The sequence below is a fragment of the Artemia sp. Qi Xiang Cuo genome, chromosome 20 (genome assembly GCF_049724085.1).
Source record: "Artemia sp. Qi Xiang Cuo chromosome 20, ASM4972408v1, whole genome shotgun sequence".
Lineage (NCBI taxonomy): Eukaryota > Metazoa > Arthropoda > Branchiopoda > Anostraca > Artemiidae > Artemia > Artemia sp. Qi Xiang Cuo.
In genome coordinates, this window is record NC_142813.1 from 12,588,753 (window position 1) to 12,615,510 (window position 26,758).

General features: G+C 34.6%; 2 protein-coding genes across 7 annotated transcripts in view; one reads left to right on the forward strand and one right to left on the reverse strand.

Moving 5' to 3' along the window:
- tos (Exonuclease tos) overlaps positions 1-21,927 on the forward strand; it is a 51,573-nt gene extending 29,646 nt beyond the window's left edge. For all 6 annotated transcript variants that reach the window (XM_089105710.1, XM_089105708.1, XM_089105709.1 and 3 more), the window contains exons 8-12: positions 406-631; positions 2,614-2,856; positions 8,761-8,938; positions 10,826-11,255; positions 21,681-21,927. In XM_089105710.1, coding sequence (XP_088961836.1) covers positions 406-631; positions 2,614-2,856; positions 8,761-8,938; positions 10,826-11,255; positions 21,681-21,827 — 1,224 coding nt within the window. In that variant the 3' untranslated portion in view covers positions 21,828-21,927. The remainder of the gene's footprint in view (positions 1-405; positions 632-2,613; positions 2,857-8,760; positions 8,939-10,825; positions 11,256-21,680) is intronic.
- Positions 21,928-24,694: 2,767 nt separating this feature from the next.
- LOC148939880 (homologous-pairing protein 2 homolog) overlaps positions 24,695-26,758 on the reverse strand; it is a 65,871-nt gene continuing 63,807 nt past the window's right edge. The window contains 1 exon segment of the mRNA XM_089105739.1: positions 24,695-25,127. Coding sequence (XP_088961865.1) covers positions 24,870-25,127 — 258 coding nt within the window. The 3' untranslated portion in view covers positions 24,695-24,869.

Consider the following 26,758-nt stretch of genomic DNA (forward strand, 5'->3'; position numbering starts at 1 on the left):
AATACCGTAGGAAGGAGTAACTTAGGACTAAAAATCGTGAAAAATCCAAGTTATTTTGTGGGGTAGTTCTTTAATTTAGTGTTTGCTTGAAATGGTTTTTGGCATTAGTGGAATATGTCATTCTGTTTTTAATGGCAACTGTCCCAAACGGCTGGTCTTCATGTTGTGAGAGCGATATCAATCCTACAAATGCATAGCCCTTCTACAATGTAGACTAATTCTAAAAAAATGTTCAAAATTACCTTCGAAGGTATTTAGTTTTAAAAATTAAAAAACTTTGATACGTACATTTGGACAAGAGTTGGAAAGGTTTGTATTTTTTTTTTCAAAATTCGCATTTTTTTTTAAGGAGTAGTTGTGTAATTTATGTGATATTTAAGAAATAACATTCACCTTTTTTTACAGGAGTGTGTTTCTCTAACCCGAAGCTATTCATGGTCAAATTCAGTGAAGCGAGCACCTCATCCTAGTATTTGGAGACCAAGCTATAGTTCCCAAGAAGTCTTTAAATCTCCAAGGAAAACACCAAAAAAATCGCCAAGAAAGAAGCTGGCCTTTGGTGCAGAAAAGACGCTTATTACATCATTTTTAATTAGTCCAACGAAAAAGCTAACTTTTCCTCGCCCAAATGGTAGGACGTCCTCTGATTTTTTCTTTAGTAGGGACGTTTCCAAAATAGATTTTTTTTTTTCAATGGAGATATAATTTATTCACAAAAAAATCAACAAAAAAGCATGAAGCCCAGTAACCTGGGCTTGTATTGCCACTTCAAAGATACTTATATCCACTTACATCAGTGCATTCGGGTTCCCATTTCACAACAAAAAAAAAAAAAATGTATAAAACATATTAAACATTAGGTTTCACTTAGACTTGGGAGGTTTTCGAAAGCATATAAAATATACACATTTCTCTTAAAAATTGCAGGTTGAATTGGAATACGTTTACGTCACTATAAATCGTGAAAAGGACGTCAAAAATTTCCGAGATCAAAAAACTCTGGCTGTTTTCTGACCTTGAATCTGGTTAACTCTCCCAAGCTCTTGTGATAATATCACCAAATGCCTACTCTGCCATGTCTTTACTGTAATGTTTTTGAGTTAATCTGAAAGTTGTTTGTAATGTTTTAGAGTTAATCTGAGAATTGTTTGCAGTGGCGATTGCAAAGAATAAGTTGCAGTGCTGGAATATAAAAAAAATACCCTGGCAATATTTGGTATATTCTACATAATTATGGTAGCTATGTTTCTAAGTCCGGTTAAGAGATTTAAAAAGTCGAAACCAATTTAGCCCGGTGCAATGTCGAAATGACAAGCCCTAAGTAGTTATATATTGTTATTTATTTATTTTGTTTTTATGATTTTGTTTATAGCCTAATTATATTTCTACTGAATGGAATCTTACTATTTTGTTTTATTCAATATTTGTATTATTAATCACAGTTTAGCCGATTTTCAGCTATCTTGGCCTTTGTTCGTTTTTTCTTGATATTGGGCTATCCTGTAAGGGTACATTCAGCCCTATATGGTAATGCCCATTCAGCCCATTATTCCGAGAAAATCGTCCGCAAAGTTTCGTAAATTTTGCGGCACTTTTCCCACCCATTACGCCACACTAGACAGAGGATTGAAGCGAAAAGATGTTATGATTGGTTTGAGACAGTATTCTTTCCAATTATACATTTAAAATACATGCCGAAGTTCGCTGACAATGCTAAATGTCGATTTTTCAGGTTTGGCAAACCAGGCAAAATGCTGCAGATACGTGTTTATGCCAGAAAAATATTTGCAGGGCATTTTATTAGGATATTCTTACATATGCCATTCGATTCGCCTCTTTGAGCTGAGTTCAGTGGTATATCTAACACAGAAAGTGACTTTTCATGTATATACACGTTTTACTTTGGAGTCTCAGCGGTTTTTTCTTCTTTCTTTTGGGGAGAAGGTGGCTGGTAGGTTGTATACTGATGATGTATATTTTGGGGTAATTGTAATTCAAAATTAGGATGTGATATTTTTTATATAGTTATTTTAAATTTTCAAAATATCCAGTGTCTGTACTTCACAATGACATATAGTTCTTTCAATTCTATTTGGCTGTGAATAAAGACATCTTTATTTACAATGACATATAGTTCTTTCAATTCTATCTGGCTGTGAGTAAAGATATCTTAATTTAAATTCAAAACAATGTTTCTTAGCTGCTGGTAGTTGAAGTGTTACCTTGTTTATTATAGTATTAATGAAGGAAGTAGCTCTTTCTTTTTTGGGAGTCTTCAATTTTTAAAACTTTGTTGTTTTTTTTCTTGGTGTTTTTTTCTCCTATTTTCCGATTGATTTTCGCTTGTCAACTATAAGCAATCACCTTCTGATACCGTATAGAGCTTTTCAATCCTTCTCAAATTTATTAGCTATCTCAGGATTTTGCTAGGTGCTATTTGCCACCATGATTGTCAAGTCTCACAAATGGCGAAAAACAGCACTTTGTCTATACATAGAAGCTGTTTTATTTAGACAATAATTAGACATATATATATATATATATATATATATATATATATATATATATATATATATATATATTATATAAACTCATGATATTACTCATTTACAGATATAACCGCCGAAGGAAAAGGTATTTTAAGTCAATATTCGGTAACCACCACAGCTAATCTTCCACTGCCCTCTCCTGAAAAACCCAAGAAAGCCCGAATCGAAAGTGACTACAGTTCTGTTGAATGGACACCAACTAAGATCAAGCGGAAAAAAGGTGGTTTTTGGGAGGACGAAGAAGATCCCATTGGTAGTAAGATATCGCCATCTATTTCTGACAGGGTAGAAAACCCCGAACGAGAAGGTAAGCTATGTGAGGCAAGATTAAAATTTTGCTCTATATGTTTTGTTTTTTTCATTAAGCCAATTAAAATCATTTGCGACGGGGCTGCATTGGTAGAACTTAGAATGCACATCTTACATGTTTGCTGTGATTTCGACAACGTCAAAGTCACTGCTTATTACTTGAAGTGACTTTATTTTATTCATTTTTTTTTTTTACAGTTGTTAATTCAACTAAATCATTGCTACGGTATAGCTTAGCCTGGAAATAAAATATCCTTCAAACTTGTTTAAGATTTCGACCATGTCAAAGTCGTTCATTGTCACTTATATTGCCTTTAGTATGTTTGTTTTCACAGTTTTGAATCAATTCAAATTGTTACGACGGGGATATACTGCCAGTACTTAGTATTTGGGTCTTCATTTTTACTGTGATTTTGACAATATTGAAGTCACTGTCGCTTGTTGTCACTTGGAGCTTCTTTTTTTTGTTGTTATTTTTTTGCGGGGGGGGGGGTATAAAACCAATTGAAAACATTACAACATGGCTGGAATATGCCGTAATGAACATAGCAAGGGCTGTGTGGGAGTATTGCATTAAATAGGGAAATAAAACTCCCTTGAATTACAATTATGCAGACGATTTGAGTGTCCTATATAAGAGTGTTGGCGCAATGAACGAATTTCCAGGGTACGGTACGAGAGTAGTCCAGACGAGGAGTCCAGGTTACGATAGTAGGCTCTAAAATTAATTTTAAGAAGATGAAGCTTGAAAAAAAACTGAAGCGTTAAGAGGAAGCTAAAACTTAGAATACATAAGCAATATTGAGTTATAAGAAATATTAACTAGTGGATAGTTTTATCTACCTTCGCAGTATTATTAGTAAAGAATGTATAAAAAGTAGTATAGCCAGAACATAGTGAGTTTTTTGGATTTGAAAAGTTTGGAACAGTGGTAAGTGTGCTTCTAAAAAGTGGTATAGCCAGAACATAGTGAGTTTTTTGGATTTGAAAAGTTTGGAACAGTGGTAAGTGTGCTTCTAAAAAGTGGTATCGCCAGAACATAGTGAGGTTTTTGGATTTGAAAAGTTTGGAACAGTGGTAAGTGTACTTCTAAAAAGTGGTATAGCCAGAACATAGTGAGTTTTTTGGATTTGAAAAGTTTGGAACAGTGGTAAGTGTGCTTCTAAAAAGTGGTATAGCCAGAACATAGTGAGGTTTTTGGATTTGAAAAGTTTGGAACAGTGGTAAGTGTACTTCTAAAAAGTGGTATAGCCAGAACATAGTGAGGTTTTTGGATTTGAAAAGTTTGGAACAGTGGTAAGTGTTCTTCTAAAAAGTGGTATAGCCAGAACATAGTGAGTTTTTTGGATTTGAAAATTTTGGAACAGTGGGTAAGTGCACTTCTAAAAAGGGGTATAGCCAGAACATAGTGAGTTTTTTGGATTTGAAAATTTTGGAACAGTGGTAAGTGTGCTTCTAAAAAGTGGTATAGCCAGAACATAGTGAGGTTTTTGGATTTGAATAGTTTGGAACAGTGGTAAGTGTACTTCTAAAAAGTGGTATAGCCAGAACATAGTGAGTTTTTTGGATTTGAAAAGTTTGGAACAGTGGTAAGTGTTCTTCTAAAAAGTGGTATAGCCAGAACATAGTGAGTTTTTTGGATTTGAAAATTTTGGAACAGTGGTAAGTGTACTTCTAAAAAGTGGTATAGCCAGAACATAGTGAGGTTTTTGGATTTGAAAAGTTTGGAACAGTGGTAAGTGTACTTCTAAAAAGTGGTATAGCCAGAACATAGTGAGGTTTTTGGATTTGAAAATTTTGGAACAGTGGGTAAGTGCACTTCTAAAAAGTGGTATAGCCAGAACATAGTGAGGTTTTTGGATTTGAAAAGTTTGGAACAGTGGTAAGTGTACTTCTAAAAAGTGGTATAGCCAGAACATAGTGAGGTTTTTGGATTTGAATAGTTTGGACCAGTGGTAAGTGTACTTCTAAAAAGTGGTATAGCCAGAACATAGTGAGGTTTTTGGATTTGAAAAGTTTGGAACAGTGGTAAGTGTCCTTCTAAAAAGTGGTATAGCCAGAACATAGTGAGTTTTTTGGATTTGACAATTTTGGAACAGTGGGTAAGTGCACTACTAAAAAGTGGTATAGCCAGAACATAGTGAGTTTTTTGGATTTGAAAAGTTTGGAACAGTGGTAAGTGTGCTTCTAAAAAGTGGTATAGCCAGAACATAGTGAGGTTTTTGGATTTGAATAGTTTGGAACAGTGGTAAGTGTACTTCTAAAAAGTGGTATAGCCAGAACATAGTGAGTTTTTTGGATTTGAAAAGTTTGGAACAGTGGTAAGTGTACTTCTAAAAAGTGGTATAGCCAGAACATAGTGAGTTTTTTGGATTTGAAAATTTTGGAACAGTGGTAAGTGCACTTCTAAAAAGTGGTATAGCCATAACATAGTGAGTTTTTTGGATTTGAAAAGTTTGGAACAGTGGTAAGTGTACTTCTAAAAAGTGGTATAGCCAGAACATAGTGAGTTTTTTGGATTTGAAAAGTTTGGAACAGTGGTAAGTGTACTTCTAAAAAGTGGTATAACCAGAATATAGTGAGTTTTTTGGATTTGAAAAGTTCGGAACAGTGGTAAGTGTACTTCTAAAAAGTGGTATAGCCAGAACATAGTGAGTTTTTTGGATTTGAAAAGCTTGGAACAGTGGTAAGTGTACTTCTAAAAAGTGGTATAGCCAGAACATAGTGAGTTTTTTGGATTTGAAAATTTTGGAACAGTGGGTAAGTGCACTTCTAAAAAGTGGTATAGCCAGAACATAGTGAGTTTTTTGGATTTGAAAAGTTTGGAACAGTGGTAAGTGTACTTCTAAAAAGTGGATTGTTTGAAAAGTTGAAGAAGATACGCTGGATATTTTTCGGGTGAATAGTCCAAGGATGGCCTATTACTTGCTCCAGTCCGCAAATGAGGAGCGTTGGCCTTTATTTAAGATTAAATTTTAAAACGTATTTTCAACAACAAAAAAACTTTTCGAAAAAACGTACATTGTAGAAAAAATAATATTTCATTGTTTTCTTTGTTGGCTGTATTCTTTTTTCTAATTGACGAAAAAAGACCAGTTGAGCTCTTCAGCCTTTTCTAATTTTTGCTTCCAGAGGTTTCGCTTTTTCCATTCTTTTGCTGTTTTCCAAAATTTTCCATTTTACGCTTTGAAAATACCATACAAATCACTATAGAATGCATTGTAAATTCATGAATGAGAACTCTATAGATAAGTAGTTTTATAATTAAGCACAACCTTGGGGGGTCATACAGGAGTTTCTAAATTAGACCTTGGGGGCTGTTATTTATGATTATGATATTTCACCCTGAGCTCAAATACTACTAGCTTTGTAGTAGAGTAGAGTAGAATATTTTTATTTATAACACGTACATAAATAAATGTCACAAAACAGCGCACATTCCTGGTGGCATACTTTAGCGCTGAAAATATTGCCAACGAAAATACACAGCCATTTTCTAACTAAATTTTACAACAACGAAAAAGAAAACCCTAATGAACAAAATGCTTAGCATGTCATAAGATATTTCTTCACCAGTCTTAGAAAATGTCACTTGTTGCTGCATTCTCGAACTGATGCAGGAATTGAGTTCCAGATTTTTGGGCCAATGTGACGGATGCTGAATCCCGCTTTCGATGTCGGGCGAATTTCGCACGAAAAGTCTGAACGATGCGTAGTAGGATAATTATGAAATTGAGAATTACTTGAAAAAGCACCAGAGAAATTTACATGTAAATTACTATATTGGTAATTGTGACAAATGCTAGAGATAAAAATTAAATGAAGTTGGCCCAAAGAGAAAATTCATGAAGTGCCATATAGGTGTCGAGTTGAAGATCTGCAATCAACATTAAAAAGAATCCTCATTGCTTTATTCTGAAGTATTTGGAGAAATTTGAAAACAGACGAAAAGGTAGATGCCCAAACCAAAATGCAATAGAGAAAATATGGGTGGATGAAAGAATAATAAATAGATTTTAGAATAGCTTTAGGAAAGAAATGACGAAGACGAGTTAGCATTCCAATATTTTGGGAAATTTTTGACGACAGTGTCTTTGCATGTTTATGAAACAACAAATTTTTATCTAAAATAATCCCAAGATATTTGAACTGATCTACCTGTCTTAATTTAAGACCATTCAAGAAAAGAGAGAAGGTATCTGACACTACTGATCCAGTTCGCGAAAATAACATATACTGGCATTTGTTTTCATTAAGAGCTAGTAAATTCCTTGAATACTAATCTGATACAGTTAGTAACGTACTTTCGAGGTTCTGGAAAAGAACCTCGTAAGTTGTACTAATATTAAGAACCTGAAAGAATTCGTGTGTCAGCCAAGTACAATAATTATTTGAATTATAGACATTAACCATTAGACATGTATAAAAAATGGAAGTAATAGAAGTAAAAAACCATAAAGTAAAAATAGAGTAAATAAAGTAAAAAAAAGAGTAAGGTCTAAAGAAGTAAAATTAGACTAAAAAAGTCTAAAGAGTAAAATTCTAAAAAAAAAAACAGAGTAAATAAAAATATGACGAACATCTAATACAGTTGAAACTATACCCTCTATAGATGGGGTAGTAACTCTTCTTCACATGTGCTTTTAGCAATTCAGCTACGGACAAACAGAAAGCAATACGTCTCCGAATGAGGTGAGAAAACACATAAAGGAATTGTGAACTTTCTGGGAGGGAGTAAAGTGTGGAGCTCCAGATAAAGTGAGGCAGAGGAGAGGCGTTTGTGACTGTGTTTGGCTGAGGTAACTTAGAGCTGGGATGATTTTTTTTTGTGGAATTGGCTACAATTTCCTTGGAAACACAGCAAAAGAATAGTATATAGGAGTGCAAGTTCGTTTTAGAGTAGTACAGAATTACCAGTGCCGCGCTAAAGACGCGCGGACAGATCTACTGAAAGCGTACTTTTGATTTCCACCCTTGCTACTCAGATTTAGGTATGGGCATTTGCGTTCAATTTTATATAAATGTAAATGCCGTGAAACTTGAATTAATGGCTTCTGAACTGAAAGACTACTTCTTTTTTATATTTATAGTTGATGTAAGGTACATTTAAACATTACACCTAGACAAAGTCGCCATTAAAATTTAAGCAGTATTATTTATGTAACTTGCAAATATTTCATATACAAAGGTCCACACATCAAAAAACATAAAACGAACACTGAAAACAATAAGCGTGGCAGTAATTCTTAAGGTCCCTTCTTGGGGATTTTTTTAACACATCTGAGATGAGGTTCAGTTTCCTTTTCCTAACTGTCGACTCAACTTTGCAAATTCTCCACGGCAGCTTTCAACTCTTTATCTTTATTGTGCTGTACTTTCAGCCTATCTAGCATAGCTTTGGCAACTTGTAGTCCAATCAGGTCGTTTGAGTTGACGGCACTATCCAGCTTTCTAGGAGCTTCTTCGAGAAGAGAGTCAGAATTTTTTTCATGAACGGAAAGCTCTGCTTTCTTTTCCTTCATTTCCTTTTCCAAAGCATCTATGGATTCCTTATTTAAAGTGTCTTACAAAAAGTAAGATACTTTTTGTGTGTAGAAATTTAGTAGAGCTCACCGGTTCCCAGCCCTTCCTACTATTTACCTCCTCTGTGAATGTACCTAGTAACTCCTAGTAGTTGTCTAAAAAGTGCAGATATAGATGAAGCAGATGTATGAGATTTGGCAATTTCTTCATTGTCTGCTCTGTAAAATTTTGATTTAGCGATCTAATTTTTCAAAGTCCGTATGATTAAAGCTAAATACGATGATCTTTTAATAGATCTCTGCTTGGAACTCCCCTCTACCCCTTACTTTATCCAGGCATTGTTGTATGGTACATTGAACCTATCTGTTTTTCTTTTTAGTTTTGGAAACCCAAGTCATCCCAGACATTGACCGAAATCTCACGAAAATGAAAAATCCGTTCACTGTTTTGGAGCCTAAACAAGGTCCCGCAAAGCGATTGGCATATAGCGCACTGTCTATATTTGAAAAAATGCGGATGACTCGAAGCGAGAATAATCAAGAAATTGTCATTAGCAAGTAAGTAATTCTATTTGTGCTTATGCTGACATTCTAATCTAGATGTTGTATATTTGCATTTACTGTGTGGGCCCTTCATTAGAATAGGAAAACAGAATGGCTCAGATGGTGATACAGTTATTTGTATCTATGCATTTGAGTACGGAAATGTTCTTTTTTTTTATAGTCAACACAATGAGCTATTATTTTTTTTTTTCGCAAAACTGTGAGAAAACCGCGAATTGTACATGCAGCTACCGTGGTATACTAATCCGTTTAACCCTATTATATATATATAAGCATTACATAGGCTTTTTTTGGCGTAGTTACATGTTCTAAGGAAATTATTTCTATTGGTGTACACGGGTCGCCACCCAAAGGGAGAGGGTTAGATTCCTCAAGATGGAGTGGAAAAGCAGGTAAAGAGTCCATTTCAGGCCCCAACTTTTCCACGAAGGGTTTATCAGGCCAATCGGGGTGGTGAGGGCTTACTCTCCAAGGGATTCCTATTGATCAATTTCTTTGAGTAGTTTTTCAGCAAACAAAACGCTAAAATGAATAACAAAAACGTTCTCTAAAGCAATACAAGTCGTCTTAATGAATAAGTTGAAAAGAACTCGAATTTCGATGAAGATCCTCGTAAATGTAAATATGGAACAAAAACATGACATTGTTGTGGAAACCTGTCTAAACTTCCCTTATTTCTGAAGCAAGATGGTCATTAAAAGGCTTTTTTGCTTTAAAATGTATTTGTTTTTGAAATTCCTTCTAGTTGTCTTGTCTTCTTTTTTTAATATCGTTTTTGTATTGCTACTTTACTGCATACTTCTTTTTCTCCCTCACTTCACTCGTCACCTTACCTCACTTTTTGCAGCTCATTCCTGTCATCTCGCCTTATTTTTGTAAACCGAGTTTACATTTGTACTTTGTTGTGCTTTCTTTTCTCTGTTTCAATCCTCAATTGAATAATAATTTAGTTCCCCGTCTGCATCGTATTTAACGGCCTCATATTACTAGCCATTGATCTTGCTGTTAATTGGAGCCAAAAGTTAGAAACTTCATAATTTCAAGTTCTGAGAAAATAGCACAAAACTTGTGCTTAATGCCTCTGAGCTAAGCCACCAATGGTCACTTTACATGATGTGTAAATGTGGCCAGGAACTGTAATATCTTTGGCAATATCTTTGTTTGAGAAGTAGAAATCATTCACCACCTGATTGTTGATTATAAATTATCAGTTGTAAAAATTAATTATTTTTTATTGAAAATAACTGACCATCTATCTATTAATTATCTATACTAATTGTTAGGTTAATTATAATAAAATTCCTTTTAATCGATATTTCTAGGGATTGTTGGAGCAGTCAGTCTTATGGATCGCAGTATCTTATGCCTCATACGGCATTTACAAAGCTAATAAAGATTTATATAAAGTGCATGTCACTGATTAGTGATCGTCTAGATGTGAATTCTGGCTTAATGATTGTGAAAGGCTCCTCTACCAAGGCTTTGAATCTATCATGCAAACAGTTTGAACAATCTAAGAGAAGAATTTTATCCCCAATCAGATGATTATTTAGATACTCGTTTAACATATCTTTCACAAAAATGCAAGGATTTATTCAACCTCAAATGAGCTTTTGGTATTCAGGTCAATAAACTTATTTTTTATGGTACCTATTACCCTTGTATAAATTATCTGACCCCCTCTTAAAGGTTGGAGTGGATACTAAGCCTTATTATTTGGGTTTCTCTTACATTGAGAAAAACACTATGAGCTTTCCACTAATCTTACGGAAGTTACAGTTTTTAATATATCATTATCAAACATAAAGCATGTCGTTATTTCTGAGTTACACTTCAACAATACAACTGAATGGCAATAAATTTTTTAACTTTCTGTTTTAGATATTTTTCCTCAACACCATCTGGAGCTAAGAGCAACAAAAAACAAAAGCTAGATGAAGAGGCATCCTGCTTCGATTACTTTGAATCTGACAGCGGTGTTGAATCACTCGCAACCAGCATTGTGACGCAAAGTTCGCCTAGTGACCCGTCGACTCCTCAGAAACGAACAGAAGAGAAAGGCGACTCTGAAAGCCCTATCCTTTCCTCCAAATCAATTTCATCTAGTAATCTTATTAGAAGATCTAGTAGCTTAAAACAGAGACATCTTTTGCAAGCATTTGCCTATCAGCGAAGCGTTGATTGCAGGTCAAGTATTTCCTCACTCCGCAAAATATCGGACGATGTAATTGATTTAGCAGAGGAGGAATGCGACAAGAATTATACTTCGATTATAGAAAACGACTATAGAGAGCAATGTACTATTGAACAGGTAAGCTACTTAGAAAAGAAAGCGGCAAAATGTGTTGGATAAAAGCAGTTAGATGCACTTTAAAGCTTTTTGCCACTGCCGAAAATGATCCTTAAACTAATTCAAACGATTGCTAAAAATCACTTGTCAAGGAAGGACGTCTGCTGTCTCAGCCTGGAACTCATTACAAATAAGCGGTTGTCCTTTACTTACTTCCTTAGATATCAGTTTACTAGATAATTTAATTTTACCGAGGAACATTTCGTTTTCTTCTTTCTAAAGTTTTGGGCGATTTAAACGAAATTCCTAATTAGTTCAAAGGTGTATTGCTGACAGAAATATGTAAAAACAGGACCTTCGAGACTCAAGTGGCTTCTTTTTGTACATTTATTAAATAAAAAAGTTTTCAAATGAATGTAATGAGTCACATCAAAACAAACAGATATTATACTCTGTATGAAGTTAGCTGCTTCGGACCCCCCTCCTCCCTCTCCACTTAAGTTTGACTAGTGTTCTACTGGAAGCATTGCGGAGTTTCGAAATAGTTGGTTAAAGTGGTTTCTGGCTGATCACCCCCCCCCCCCTCCCCCGCGGAGAATCACTCTTGAAAATGACCACGATCACTTACCCTTTTGGGGATCTTTCCTACTTTTTCAAACACCAGGCATAGTTTCTCAGGCTCGTATCTTTTAATGAGTTTACTTTAAAATTGATGAATTTTATGTCACCATAATCACCATAAACTTTAATAACCATAATACCAATTCTTTAACACCACTTCATTTAATTACCATAAACACCAATTCTCTTGGCGTATGTATTGTGAGCGAAGCCTACTTTTGTAGAGTTCTGGTAACTATTAAACCAAGTCCCTCATTACTTATAGTTCGTAGACACGACCTGTTGGAAAACTGACCTTCCCGGGTCAAATATTGTACCTCAACCCATAACTTCAAAAAGTGGGGTCTAAGTCTGCACCGATTATTGTAGATACAGAAATTTAAGCTTGGGATACAATTTCAGCATATTATTATGTTTATTATTTACAGCATTTGCCAAACTTTCTTGGTTCACTACCTGTTGATTTCTCCAGTTACAATCGTCAGGGGGGAGGGAGGCAAAGGAAGTGTTTGTGATATTCTGGCCTGAAACCAGAATATCAGGTTTGTTTTCAGAGCCATCCAGCTTCGTTTTTTTTGTTTATTCTGCTTGCTTATAGAACGCTTTGAATAGATTGGGATGTATGAGGAGTTTGCGTAGCTGTGGCCTCATGCGGCCTGGTGCTGCTGTGATTTACTAGAAGTAGTAGTCAAACAGTTCGTGGTAACGAACTGTAAGTAAGAAGTGACCTGGCTCAATAGTATCTGAAACTCTAAAAAAACAGAATTTTGATACTAATAGATGCATCAAAAGAATCAGATTTGTTTGTTGATTTCAAATATATAAGTTTCATTAAGTTTAGTCTTGCCCATTGAACGTTACGCGCCTGGGAAAACTTCCCTTATTTTCAAAAAAAAGGGGAAAACACCCCCTAAAAGTCATAGAGCTTTAACGAAAATCACACCATCCGATTTAGCGTATCAGAGAACCCTACTATAGAGCTTTCAAATTCCTATAGTTAAACATACGAAATTTTGTATTTTTTGTCAGAAAAAATTTAGCGGCTACGTGTTTATTTTTTTTTTTTTTTTTTTTTTTTTTTTTTTTTTTTTTTTTCCCCAGGGGTGATCTTATCGATCCAGTGGTCCTAGAATAACGTGAAAGGACTCATTCGAACGGAAATTAAAAGGTCTTGCGTCCTTTTTAAGTGACCAAAAAAATTGGAGGACATCTGGGCCCCCTCCCACGCTCATTTTTTCCCAAAGTCACTTGATCAAAATTTTGAGATAGCCACTTTGTTCAGCATAGTCGAAAAAATCTAAAAACCATGTCTCTAAGGATGACTTAATTCCTCACAGACCCCAGGTGAAGGGCTGCAAGTTTCGAACTTTGCCTATTGTATATATATAGTATAGATTATTGCGAAGTATATAAACATTTCAGGGGGATTTTTTCTGGTGGTGGGGGGGGGCTGGGGGAGGAGTTTACATGGGAGGATCTTTTCATGGGGGAAGGGAATTTTTTCATGAAGGGGGTGCCGGGTTTCCCAGCATTATTTAAAAAACGATCAGAAATTAAATTTTTAAAAACAAGTTTTTTCAACTGAAAGTAAGGAGCAACATTAAAACTTATAACGAACTGGAATTATTAAATATATTAGGGGGTTCGCCCTGTCGTCAATACCTCGGTCTTTACGCTATAGTTTTTCTTATTACTTTCAAAAGAGTTATTTATTCTAATTTAACGGCCTTTGTGATTTTAGCGTAAAGAGAGGAGGGGACGAACCCCCTCATATACGTTATAATTTCTGTCACTCAAACCGAACAGAAATTATTCCGTATATGAAGGGTTGCCTCCTCATCAATACCTTGCTGTTTACGTTATATTTTGACTGTTTGTCCCACTTTTTAAGAACGGCTACTGAAACATAAGCCTTATTAAAAGTCCTAACAGCTATAGCTTAAAGAGCAAGGTATTGAGAAGAGAGCAACCCTTCATATACGGAATAGTTTCTCCTCCTCAGAATCACGCTCTTTACGCTAAGGTTTTTTTATTTTGTCCCAATTTATTAATAACGACTCCTAAAACACAAGGGTCACTTAATTAGACTTAATTAATTATTAAGAAGATATTCTAAGTAATAAATAACAATTTAGAGTGAAAAGCGAGGTGTTTAGGAGGGGGCAACACCCTTCATATACCAGAAATGGTGATGAGTTGTGGAATTTGCCCCTATTTTTTACACGTAGCATTAATAACATGAAGTATAATTACATTCCGTAACGTCAGTATAAGTACATTAAGTACTTAGTAACAATTTAGCGTGAAGAGCGAGGTGTTTAAGAGGGGGCAATACCCTTTATATACCAGCAAGGCTTATGAATTATGAAATTTACCCATATTGTTTGCGTGTAGTATTTCTTATTGAAACGAATACAGACTTTGCTGCTTAAAGGTAGACCATTCGACATCAGATCGAGAGCTCACTGGTTCAAACACGTTCACTGATTTTAGTAAAAAAAAAAAGTAAACAGCTGTGACATTTTAACATAATATAACATTTTTCTTAACACAAAATAACTAAAAAACAAGTTCAAATAGTTATATTTTGTTCCTAAGGTAGAGGGCGAAGGTGAAGCTTGTTCTTTTGTGCAACTGCAACAGTAATATTACAACGCAAAAAGAAATTTGCTGTGCTGTTCTGTTCTTGTTCTTTTTTCCTGCTGATTTGTATTAATGCTTTTTGATTGGATTATCCTGCTGATTAACATTTATGAAGAAAATTTGAACTTAGCGTAAAGAGCGAGGTATTAACTAGGGCGCGAACCCCCTAATATACATAATAAAAATATACAAATATAGAAGTTCGTTACGTAAGTTAATTCGTAAGTTACGTCAGAACAAAATTTCGAGAAAGCCATTTAGCCAACAAACAAGTAAAATTAATATGCAAATTTCGTTTTAATTATTCATGAGCGGTGAGCCAAAATAAAAGCTGCATTAACTCAAAAAATTTCAGAAATTAAATAAAAAAACAAGTTTTTTTTAACTGACATTAAGAAGCGACATTAAAACTTAAAACGAACAGAAATTATTCCGTATTGACTCGGTCCCACATTTGTTTTTTAAAACAATAAAAAAAACTTTAGCGTAAAGACCGAGGGATTGAGGAGGGGGCAGCCCCTATCATATACGGAATAATTTCTGTTCCTTTTAAGTTTTAATGTCGCTCCTTACTTTCAGTTTAAAAAACTTGTTTATTTTATTTAATAGCTTATAGAAACAATATTACGTTACCCTGAAGTCAGAGGCAACGCTATAGAGTTGCCTATAGTAAAGGCCATACGGCTCTAATATTTTATATTTATTTATTAATTATTTCTTTTACCAGAGGCAATTCATATGGAAGGGGTCATCGCTTAAACTTCGGAAGGGGCTCATTCGATTGGAAATCGGAATCTCTAGCGCCCTTTATAAGAGTCAAAAGTGATCGGAGGGCAACTAGCCCCCCCCCCATGCCTTTTTTCCCAAATGCATACGATAAAAATTTTGAGGTTGGCTTTTTATTGAAAATGATCCAAAGATCTTATAACAAGAACTCCGGTATTGACACAATCCCCCAGGGCCCAGGGGCAGGCGCTGTAAGTTATGCCCTGGGGGCATATATGGTTCTTATGGAAAGCATACCCTTATAAACTTCAGAGAGGGCTCATTTGATTGGAAATTAAAAGCTTATAGTTCACTTTTTAAGAGTCAAAAGAAATCGCAGGGCGACCATCCTCCCCCCTCCACACCCTTTTTGCCTCAAACCCATCCGATAAGAAATTTGAGATAGCCAGTTTATAAAAAAAATAGTTCAAAGATCATATAACGAAAACTCTGGGGTCGACACAGCCCCCTCAGGGCGCGGGGGCAGGCGTTGTAAGTTATGTCCTGGGGGCATATATGGTTCTTATGGAAGAGCTGCTTAGAAGAAAATGACATCTAAGAGGGCTCATTTGATTGGAAACTGAAGGTTCTAGTTCAGTTTTTGAGAGTCAAAAGAGATTGAAGGGCAACTAGCCCCCCCCCACGCTCCTATTTCTCCAAATGCATCCGGTAAAACTTTTGAGATAGCCATTTTGTTGAAAATAGTTCACAGGGCCCGGGGACAGGCGTTGTAATTTATTCCCTGGGGGCATATTTGGTTCTTATGAAAGGAGTGCTCGTATGAACTTCAGATAGGGCTCATTCGATTGGAAATTGAAATTTCTAGTTCACTTTTTAAGAGTCAACAGCGATCTGAGGGCAACTAGCCCCACCCCACACCTTTTTTCCCCAAACCCATCGGATGCAACTTTTGCGACAAAAAGTTTGTTAAAAATAGCTTGAAGGTCAGATAAAAAAAAATCTCCGGTGTCGATACAACCCCCAAGGGCCCGGGGTCATGCGTTATAAGTTAAGCCCTGAGGGCATGTATGGTTCTTATGAAAGGGATGCTTGTATAAACTTCATAGATGGCTCATTTGATTGGAAATTTAAAGTTCTAATTCGCTTTTTAAGAGTCAAAAGAGCTCGGAGGGCAAATAGCCCCCCCCCCACGCACTGTTTTCCCCCAATCCCTCCGATACAAATTTTGAGATAGCCATTTTTTTTAAAATAGTTCAAAAATTAGATAACCAAAACTCCGGTGTCGACACCAACCCCCAGGGGGCAGGCGTTGTAAGTTATGTCCTGGGAGCGTATATGGTACTTATGAAAGTGATGGTCTTATAAACTTCAGAGAGGGCTCATTTGATTGGACACAGGAGAAAAACTCGTGTGTCGAAGCAACCCCCCAGGGCCCGAGGGCAGGCGTTGCAAGTTAAGCCCTGGGGGCATATATGGTTGTTAAGGAAGGGATGCTCGTATGAACTTCAGAGACGGCTCATTTGATTGGAAATTGAAATTTCTAGTTCAGTTTATAAGAGTCAAAAGAGACACGATGGCAACTATCCCCCCACGCCCTTTTTCCCCCAAACCCATCTGTTGAAAATTCTGAGATAGCTATGTTGTTAAAAATATTTCAAAGGTGAAAAACTCCGGTTCGATACAACCCTCCAGGTCCCGGGGCATTGTAAGTTATGCCCTGGGGGCATATATGGTCCACATGGAAGGGATGCTCGTATAAACTTTGGAGGGCTCATTTGATTGGAAATTGAAAGTTCTAGTTCACTTTTTAAGAGTCAAAGGAGATCTGAAGGCAGCTAGCCCCCCCCCCCCTCCTCTACCCTTTTTTCCCAAACCCATCCGAAAAAAATGCTGAGATAGCCAAGAGTCAAAAGAGATCGGACGGCAACTAGTCCCTCCACGCCTTTTTTCCCCAAACCCATCCGATACAAATTTTGAGATAGCCATTTCGTTAAAAATAGTTCAAAGGTCAGATATCAAGAACTCCGGTGTCGACACAACCCCCCGGGGCCCGAGGGCAGGCGTTGTAAGTTATGTCCATTGGGTATATATGGTTCTTGTGAAAGGGATGCTCGTATAAACTTCGGAGAGGGCTCATTTGATTGGAAATTTAAAGTTCTAGTTCACTTTTAAGAGGCAAAAGATATCCGACGGCGACTAGCCCCCCCCCCCCTTTTTTTTCCTCCAACCCATCCGATACAAATTTTGAGGTAGCTATTTTTTTTAGAATAGTTCGAACATCAGATAACAAAACTGCGGGGTCGACACAACCCCCCACCCCCCAGAGCCCGGGGGCAAGTGTTTTAAGCTTTGCTCCGGAGGCGTAGATGGTTTTTACGTTAGGGATGGTCGTATAAACATTGAAGATGGCTTATTTTATTGGAAAGTGGAAGTTCTTGTTCTCTTCTTAAGAGCCAAAAGAGATCAGAAGCCCATTAGTCCCCTCAATGTCCCTTTTCCCCAAACCATCCGATACAAATTTTGAGATAGCCATTTTTTTTTTTTTTAGTTCAAACACCAGATAACAAAAATTCCGGGGTCGACACAACCCCCCGGAACCCGGGGAAAAGTGTTTTAAGTTATGCACCGGAGGCCTATAAGGTTTTTATGATTGAAATCGAAAGTTTCTAGTTACCTTTTTATGAGTCAAAAGTTAACAGAGGGCATCTACCCCCCCCCCCTCCCCTGACACAAACACCCTCTTTTCCCAAAATATATCAAATGAAAATTTTGAGATAGCCAGTTTGTTTGAAATAGTCCAACGATAAGATAACAAAAACTTTGTTGTCAACATATTCCCCTCCCCCCCTCCCAGAGCCAGGGGAAGGGTTGTAACTTATGCCGAGGGGGCATATAAAGTTTTTAATGGGAAAAGTGGTCGTATTAACTTTTGAGGGGACTCAAATGATTAGAAATTGAAAGTTCTAATTCACAATTTACAAGTATAAAGTGTTCCGATGGAGACTAGCCCCCCTCCCTCCCAACCTTCTTTTCCCCAAATGTATCCAATCGTTTTTTTTATATAGCCATTTTGTTCAAAATAGAACAAAGATAATAAAACTCCCGGGATAAAATAGCCCCCCCCCCCCGAATCAGGGGCAAGTGTTGTAAAATGTGCCCTGGGGGCATATAAGGTTTTTATGGATGGGATGGTCTTATAAACTTCGGAGGGGGATTATTCGATTTTAAATCAGAATTTCTAGTGCTCTTCTTAACAGTCAAAAGTGATTGGAGGGCAACTTGCCCCCCCCCCTCCCAAGGCTCTTTTTCCCCAAATGCATCCAATCAAAATTTTGAGATAGCTATTTTGTTCAAAACAGTTTAAAGATAAATAACAAAAACTTCAAGTTCGACATAGCCCCCCAGAGCCCCGGGGGCAAGTGTTGTAAGCTATTCCCCGAGGGCATATAAAGTTATATGTTAGGGGTGGTCGTATAAACTTCATAGATGGCTCGTTTGATTGGAAATTAAAATTAGTTATCTTTTTAAGAGCCATCAAAATTGATCGGAGGGTAACTATCTCACGCATTTTTCCCCAAGTACATCCGATAAAACTTTTGAGACAGCCATTTTGTTCAAAATAGTCCAAAATTCAAATTACTATAAATTAGGGGTTGAGAAATCCTCCGTAGCTCCTGGGACAAGAATTGTAACTTATGTAAGTTGCCCATTATTAGAATATAAGATTCTGTGGAAGCGGTGGTTATATTAACTTTGGAGGGGGCTCATTTGATCGGAAATAGAAACTTCTAGCTCTTTTTTAATGGTCAAAAGTGATCAATGGCCAACTATCCCACGCCCCAATTTCTCAAAGGGCATCCGGTTGAAATTTGGAGATAGCCATTTTGTTCAAAATAGTTCAAAGGCCAAATAACTATGCTTCTGGGGTTGACCCCAGAAGCCCCGGGAAAATGGCTCTGATTTACGGAACTTAATTATTGTTACTTTTATACTTGGATTTAGTGATTTACGTGGTAACTTCGATTTACGGTGCAAGGGCTGTAAGTTGCTTACTGTTACTTTGTTCATTTTGATACCTTGTTAACTATGATCCTTTCTTTACTTTGATACTAATTTTGATACTTTGCTGAAAGTTTGATGTTGAAAAAAAATATTAATCTTATTTTCGAATAAGGAGTTTTTAAAAAATTGACAATTTTAGCAATAAAAAAACGAAAAAAAACTAATTAAAAAAAAAACTTTCCGAAAGTCTTTTTTCCCCCAATTCTTTCCAAAACAATCAAGGTTAAGTAGTTCTAATGAACGGTATCTTCACTACAAATAAGACTATGGCTACTGCCCGTTTTCCAAACGGCTAAAGTGTCATTCTCTTTCTTAAATGGCTACAAAAAAATGACTTTACCTTTTTTTTATCATAATAATTGGGAGAACGGAATTCAAAGACCAAATTCAAAGGTTTTACCTCCTTCTTTCACTGTAAAAGTCTAGAACCTATTGTGTCATTGGCGCTTTACTGAAAACGAATTAGATCACAAACATTTCTTTTGTACTTATTACAACATTGAAATAAACATAAAAATTACAGTAAAATTAAATTTTGAACTGATGAGCTTTCAGCAGTTAGTTTAATTATATATTAAACAGTTTGTTGGGTTTAGTTAACACTTTCCAAGACAGTTCAAGACAAAAATAGCTTCACTAAAAACAAGAGATTGGATATTCCCCCCTTCCCTAGCTGTAAAACTCTAAAGCCTACTGCGTCATTGGTGCTTCACTGAAAAAGAATTATATTACAGACAATTTCTTTTCCAGTTATTACAGCATTGAAAATTGAAAAAAATTACAGTGAAATAAAATCTTGAATTGATGATCTTTCAACAATTAATAGCATTACATATAACAAATATTCAGTTTGATTTTATTTGTTCTTTTCAAGACTGTTCAAGACTCCTATAGTTTTCAGTAAAGCGCCAATGACGCAGTAGGTTTTAGACTTTTACAGTGAAAGAAGGACGCAAAACTCAAACTCTTCTTTGTAAAGATTTTCGTTCGTTTCAGGCTTGATTTGTATATTCAGCTTAAGTTTCATTCGTTTTAAGATTTATTTAATCATTCATCTTAGTAGCCATTGTTCGTTTGATTTCTATGATTGCTTATTAATTTCTGTTTGTTTTCAGATTCATTTACTAATTCAACTTAGCCTAAGGTTTAATCCTCTTAAGATTTATTTCTTCATTTATATTTGTACCATTTTTATGTATTTTTTCTTTGATAGTATGTTTAATTTTTGTTCAGTTTTTGGTTTCATTTATTCTTTAATAGTAATTTCTGGTTGTTTTGAGTTTGAGTTGTTGTAGGTTTCTATTTCTTCTGATCTTAAGTTTCATATGGCCTTTACTTTTCTTTAGAAAGCTGGGGTCAGATTAGAGCCAGTTAAAATATGAACCTCTTTTATGGTAGTATCTTTTCGGCAAATATTGTTTATTGCCTGAGAACAGCACCTTTATTATTTACGGAGAAATATAGCACTTCAGACATTTATTGTGAAATTTTACTTGAGAAACGAAATGTCATTACTGAGAAAATATCTTCTGACCCTGAACTCTTCATATTAATTCGTAAAATATTCTGAGCAAGGATTGGACATAATATATATACAGGCTAAATTTTGGTTTTGACGGCTTATTTTTGCTTGGGCTTTGTATTGTTTTAGATTTAGAAAGAATAAATGTAAGTGGAAGTTTGTTTTTAGCCTATACTCCTTCTTTAGGAGTTAAAGTAAATTTTATTATGACTTTATATGACTGTTTGCTATTTGCAAATTTTGCTGCAACCATCATTTGCGTTAAGATGCAACTTTTATTTACACATTCTTTTAGCATAAATCAGCTTAATTAATCTGTTAGACCGAAAGTTATTTCTTAATATCCAATATCCAACTTCAGAATGACGCCAGTCTTCAGACTAATCAACTACCAATGATTATTTTTCTCATTTAATATGAATACTTTTCTGATTTAATCTTTTGTTTTTTATTCCATAAATCTTTTCAAATCATTAGAGGAATAGGTCTTAGTTTGTGCAAGGTTTGGTACCACAGACCACGCTAACACGAGCCACGCCTTGAGGACCAGATATTGCGTATCAAACTCATTATAGTGCAGCATTTTATTGTCAATCGGTTGCTGCTAGTGTTTTATTTACCAATTACCTAACAAAACATGTGAACTGGAAATTCCGTTATTTAATAAAACGGAAAAAAATACCTTATATTTTTTAGTTATAATTTTTATTAAAAAAAAAAAAATACTTAAAAAAAACTATTCATTGTCACATTGGGTTCGTTCTTGAAGCATTGGAAAAAAGTCAAATCTTATATGTTCTCTTCTTGTGTTTCTGTTTTTTTTTGTTTTTTTTTTACAAGGCATTCCTTTGTTTGAATTATTTTCTTTTAAGGAGTCACCTGCGAAATCACCAGTTCTTGGACGCTCTATCCCACGAACTTTAAAGAAATCTCAATCAAAATCCGCAAAGACGTGTTTGAAAGTGAAAGGCGGAATCAAACAAACAAACTTATTTGAACTTTTTGCAAGAAAAAAGTGACCTTAGCAGTTGTTTTTCAATGTAAATTTGGCTCAAATTTCATTTTCGACTTTTTGAAAATTTTTGATACATTGTGAATAAAATCGTATGTTTATATTTGTACGCGCATATTTTGTTTTTCAGGCTTTTATAGGTGTGTATATGTTACCGTAAGTGTCCAAAATCTGGTTGTCGGCATTCACTGGCGAATTTCCAAAATTCCTTTTTGTCTGCTTGGATTCAATTAGCTTTGCAAGTCAGCTTTTTCAATCTTACGCAAGCTATGATGGTAACAGTTAAAGTTGGGTTAGGTTATGTTAGTTTAGGTTCGGTTAAATTTGGTTATAAATATAATGGGTTAAAAACCTAACCTAACTTAACCTTACCTGTCCTCATCAAATCTTGCATTAAATTGAAAAAGTTGACTGGAAACGCTGAATAAATCCAAGGAGAAAAAACGTACGTCTGAAATTCACAGGTGAATATCGACATTCACGAATTTCAAACAGTCGCGGTAACACATATATATGTCATTTTGTTTTCTTAAGATTTTAATAACTTCTCATTTTGTGATCAATCCCTGCAAAATAGTAGTTTCGAGATAAACGGCTTTTAAAGTGCCAAATTTTTTTAGCTTAACCTAAGTAAATTTTCGTTTGGACCTTTTCAGCTATAAAATGGTGACTATACTGTTGCTATATGACTATTCAAGGTTATTTTTCTTTAGTTTTTAAAAGATGCTAGATTAGAAGGAAAAATTACATGAGATGCGATTAAATTGGGATAAGATCAAAATGATAAGAAGGCATATAATCTCTTCATGAATTTCACGAATCTATTCAGCAGGAGCGATAACCATAGATAATAAACTTACAATTCAAATACAACTAGTATATACTATATGAGTCTAATGTCCTAAAATGTTTTATTTGAGATATATTTTATCAATATTGAATTTATATTTTCCATAAAATTTAAGTTCTTTGTCCCTCCTGTAAAAATTTTGGCTTCTGGACATACTCACTTTCTGCAGTTTGCGATTAAGTTAATACATAAAGGCAAGTTGAAAAGGGGTATTTGGTCTGAGGAAGTATATATTCATCCAGAAGTGCCCCCGGGTATTTGGTCTATAGGGTGATGTTTAAGATTACATATTTTAATCAGGGGGATGGGGAGTGAGCTCACTTTTGCCTTCATTTTAAGTACAAATACGCATTTTAAAGTTCTAAACCAAAGTATCAAATGTATCTCTTGTCGATATCAAAATAGACAATTAAATATGGCACGATAGCCAGTTTTTCTGTTGTATTCGAGACGCTTTTTGTAACGCCAGAGCCTCTGGAGGAGGCCTTCAGGGTTCTAGCCCCCCCCCCTGGATACGACGGTGCTTTAAAAAAATCAATGGAATATAGCTCTAAGATTCCATACAAAGAGACAAGACGAGGTTCTCACAAAGTCATTAGCTATATAAAGTGGCAGTGGCGGTTCTGGCCTTACGCCCAGGGCAAAATATTGATAAGCTCCCCACATCCCTGTCGCCTCCCAAAAATTTGCAGGCCAAATTTTAACAGAACTTTCAAAAATTATCATCTGTGAGCTCTACTTTATTTGAATAAAATTTCAAAAGTTACAAAATGATTACAACTGTTAGATTACAAGTATTTATTTGAAATCTGAGCCCCTAAATTTTCTACCCCTAAGGCAATTGCCCCCTCGCTCTTCCTCCTAAAACCGCCTCTATAAAGTAGACGCATCGTCGCCTCTGTTTGATTCCCTAGTTAAGATACAACATAGAAAGTATTTAACAAATGAAAGTAAAACTAGAAACAACTTTGGCTTTCCTATATTTATTTTTGTGGCCAAAACTAGAGGGTATATTTGACACTTTTTGTTAGAAGCACGATATTCAGCCACAAGGGTCTATTATTAGTATCTAGCTTTTAAAAATAAAATCTAATGCTATCTTTGTCATAATAAGATTTTTTCAACTCGCATATTCATCTGACCTGCCACTAACGGATTAAACCCCATATGTAATGTATGTATGACGAGGATAAAAATACTTGCGGCAAAATTTTTGACATTTTATGACTAGGGAGAACTTGCAAAGCAATATTTATTTCGTAAAATGTAGGTGAAAGTATCCATGATTGGGATAAAAATATGTACCCGACAGTACCTGAAATTTTTTATGCAGTGTATGTCAAACTGACATCGTCTTTTCCGCAAGGCACTGTAAGGTTAATGGTTTTTTTTAGATTCTCAAAAGAAAAAATTATACTGCAATAAAGCTTCGAATTTTATTATTGTTCACTTTTTATTAATAATAATATTTGATAATATTATTTTATTATATTTTTCAATTATATTTTTAGTAATAATAATAATTTCATTGTTATTTATTTTTCATAGATAATTTTGGAGACCACACTGCCTTTCCATGACGATAAAATAAAATTTCAAAATAGGGATAAAATCCTTTTTAATAGTCAGTGTATAATAAATTTCACAAAAAAATACCAGATATTTCGGTCACATATACAGTGACCGGCATCAGTAGGAAAAATATCTGGTATTTTTTGTGAAATTTATTATACACTGTCTATTAAAAAGGATTTTATCCCTATTTTGAACTTTTATTTTATCGTTATTAATTTTTCAATAATAATCAAGAATTTTTCAATAAAAATTATTTAAGTTTTTTTAATCATTAGAATTTGTTTAATAATTTTCAATAATGTTTGATTAATTATAATAACTTCAAGATTATTTGTTTATTATTAATTTAAAAGGCGAACATTTCACGTATGCACTTTGATTTTGAGCAAGACGTTACATTTCATGACAGAATTTTCAGGAGCTAAAAATTGGTTACAAATTAAAGTAATCATAGTATATTGCAAAAATCATAGCTATATACATGCAAAAATATCATCCAGTTTCGCAAAAATTACGTTCAAAAACAAAAAAAAAACACATTAAAAAGAATTCTTGTACTTATAACATTGAAGGAACCGAAAATTATCTACTTCGCTTTAAGTCACTGTTAGCTCAAACAGAATATTATTGCTTAGGTAATTGTAGACCCAGTTCTTCATCCGTTTCAATCCCCATTTCTTCAAGTAATTCTCTCTTTGCTTTGGGATAATTCTCAAGGATAGACTCAGCAATATCCATGCACATTCGTTTCCTTTTCCTCCAAGCTTTCAAAGATGATTCATTCTCGGTTTTAATTTGCCTCTTTTCTTCTTCTGGGATTTGAACCTGTGTCTCTGATAAGCTTCTAAGTTTCACCTTTAGTTTTTCAATTTGTGCAGAGATCTACAAATATATATTTCAGCATAGATATATACAGTATAATAATAATATATCACAATTTATATATAAATAACCGATATGTACAAAATATCTTACATTTACAAATAGACATTATTATAAATAATACAATACAAAAAAAACATATTGAAATATAAATATATGAATAAATACAAATATATAATGTATATGAATATTATATATTGTATATATGATCTATGAATACAATTTTATATTGTATATATGAAAACAAATATATATTGTATATGAATATATATATATATATATATATATATATATATATATATATATATATATATATATATATATATATATATATGCTATATATATATATATGCTTTGTCTTTTTTCTAGTTTTTTTTTTTTTTTTTGACAAAGCCGGTTGTAAAATAAGATATTAGGGCTTTATTATTTTATTTTGCCCACTATCTTATTTAAAATTATTATACGTTTTTATGCATTTCCATCTCTTTATTTCCTTCTCTTCTTTCCATCTTTCTATTTTCATTTTATCTACTAGTCCACAAGTTCTGCCAAAGCTACCGAAGCACGAGCTGGTCCAAAAGTTTGGGGAGCAAAACCTACTCTCAAAATTTCCACAGCCGAAATTTTCTTAGTATCTAGCAGAAATTAGTACAAGCATCTATCTAATTTTCTAATCTCGTAATTTATACAGTTCTGAAATCCATTGATAATTTTAAAGTAATCAATTTTATATGTATGGGATCACCATGAAAAGAAACTTTTATATATATATATACTTTGTTTTCAAAATTTCGTTCTTTAGTTTCTATAATTGGTGACATAGGTCATTCCTTAATAGCTGAACCAAAGGGTTTATAAATAAGATATTTATAACTCCATGCCAGAAAGATTCATGTTTGAAAATGCCATCTATTTCCAATTTTCAGGAAGAAAACAAACCAGTCTAAATTTGCTTTGATTGGTGCCAAATCGAGCTAGGACATCCCTAATTAGATTAAATCAATGAATAATAAAAATTAAAAGAAGAAAGTTTTTCAAAGTGAATTGAAGATTATGACCTCAAATTAATCTAAATATAAAACACTGTTGTTTTATCTATTTCACTGTCTTGGTTAAAAGCTTTCCACTGTTATATATTTCAAGCCTGGGAAAACTTCTTCAATGGTTTCAAAACAACAATTAGCGCTTAAGGGGAACAATGGTGTCAATCCAAGAAAATGTAGGGGCGATGCATTGTTCAAAATCTAGAGGGAGAAATTTTGTGACTTTCTAATTTTTTCAAAGAAAATATAAAACGAGACATTTTTCATTGAAAAATTTTCATTGCCAAACGCAAAAAAAAAAATTTTTCATAAACTCCCTCCTCCCCTTCTTGTTTACAAGCCTACCATAAAAATAATTTATATTAATTATTGGGGCTAAATGCGGGCTATATGGCAGGAAAAGCATGAACAGTGCTCCTGTGTTTATTGTTCCAATAGCTGCGTTTTTTTTCGAAGTTCCGTGTTTCATGGTTCATGTTCCAAGTTTCATGTTCTAGCCGAAAAACGCAGCTTTTGTCGCTTTCGTGTTCTCTGTCCATGTTCCTGGTTGAACGTCTAAAAACGCATTTTAGGAAAAGTGGCAAAATA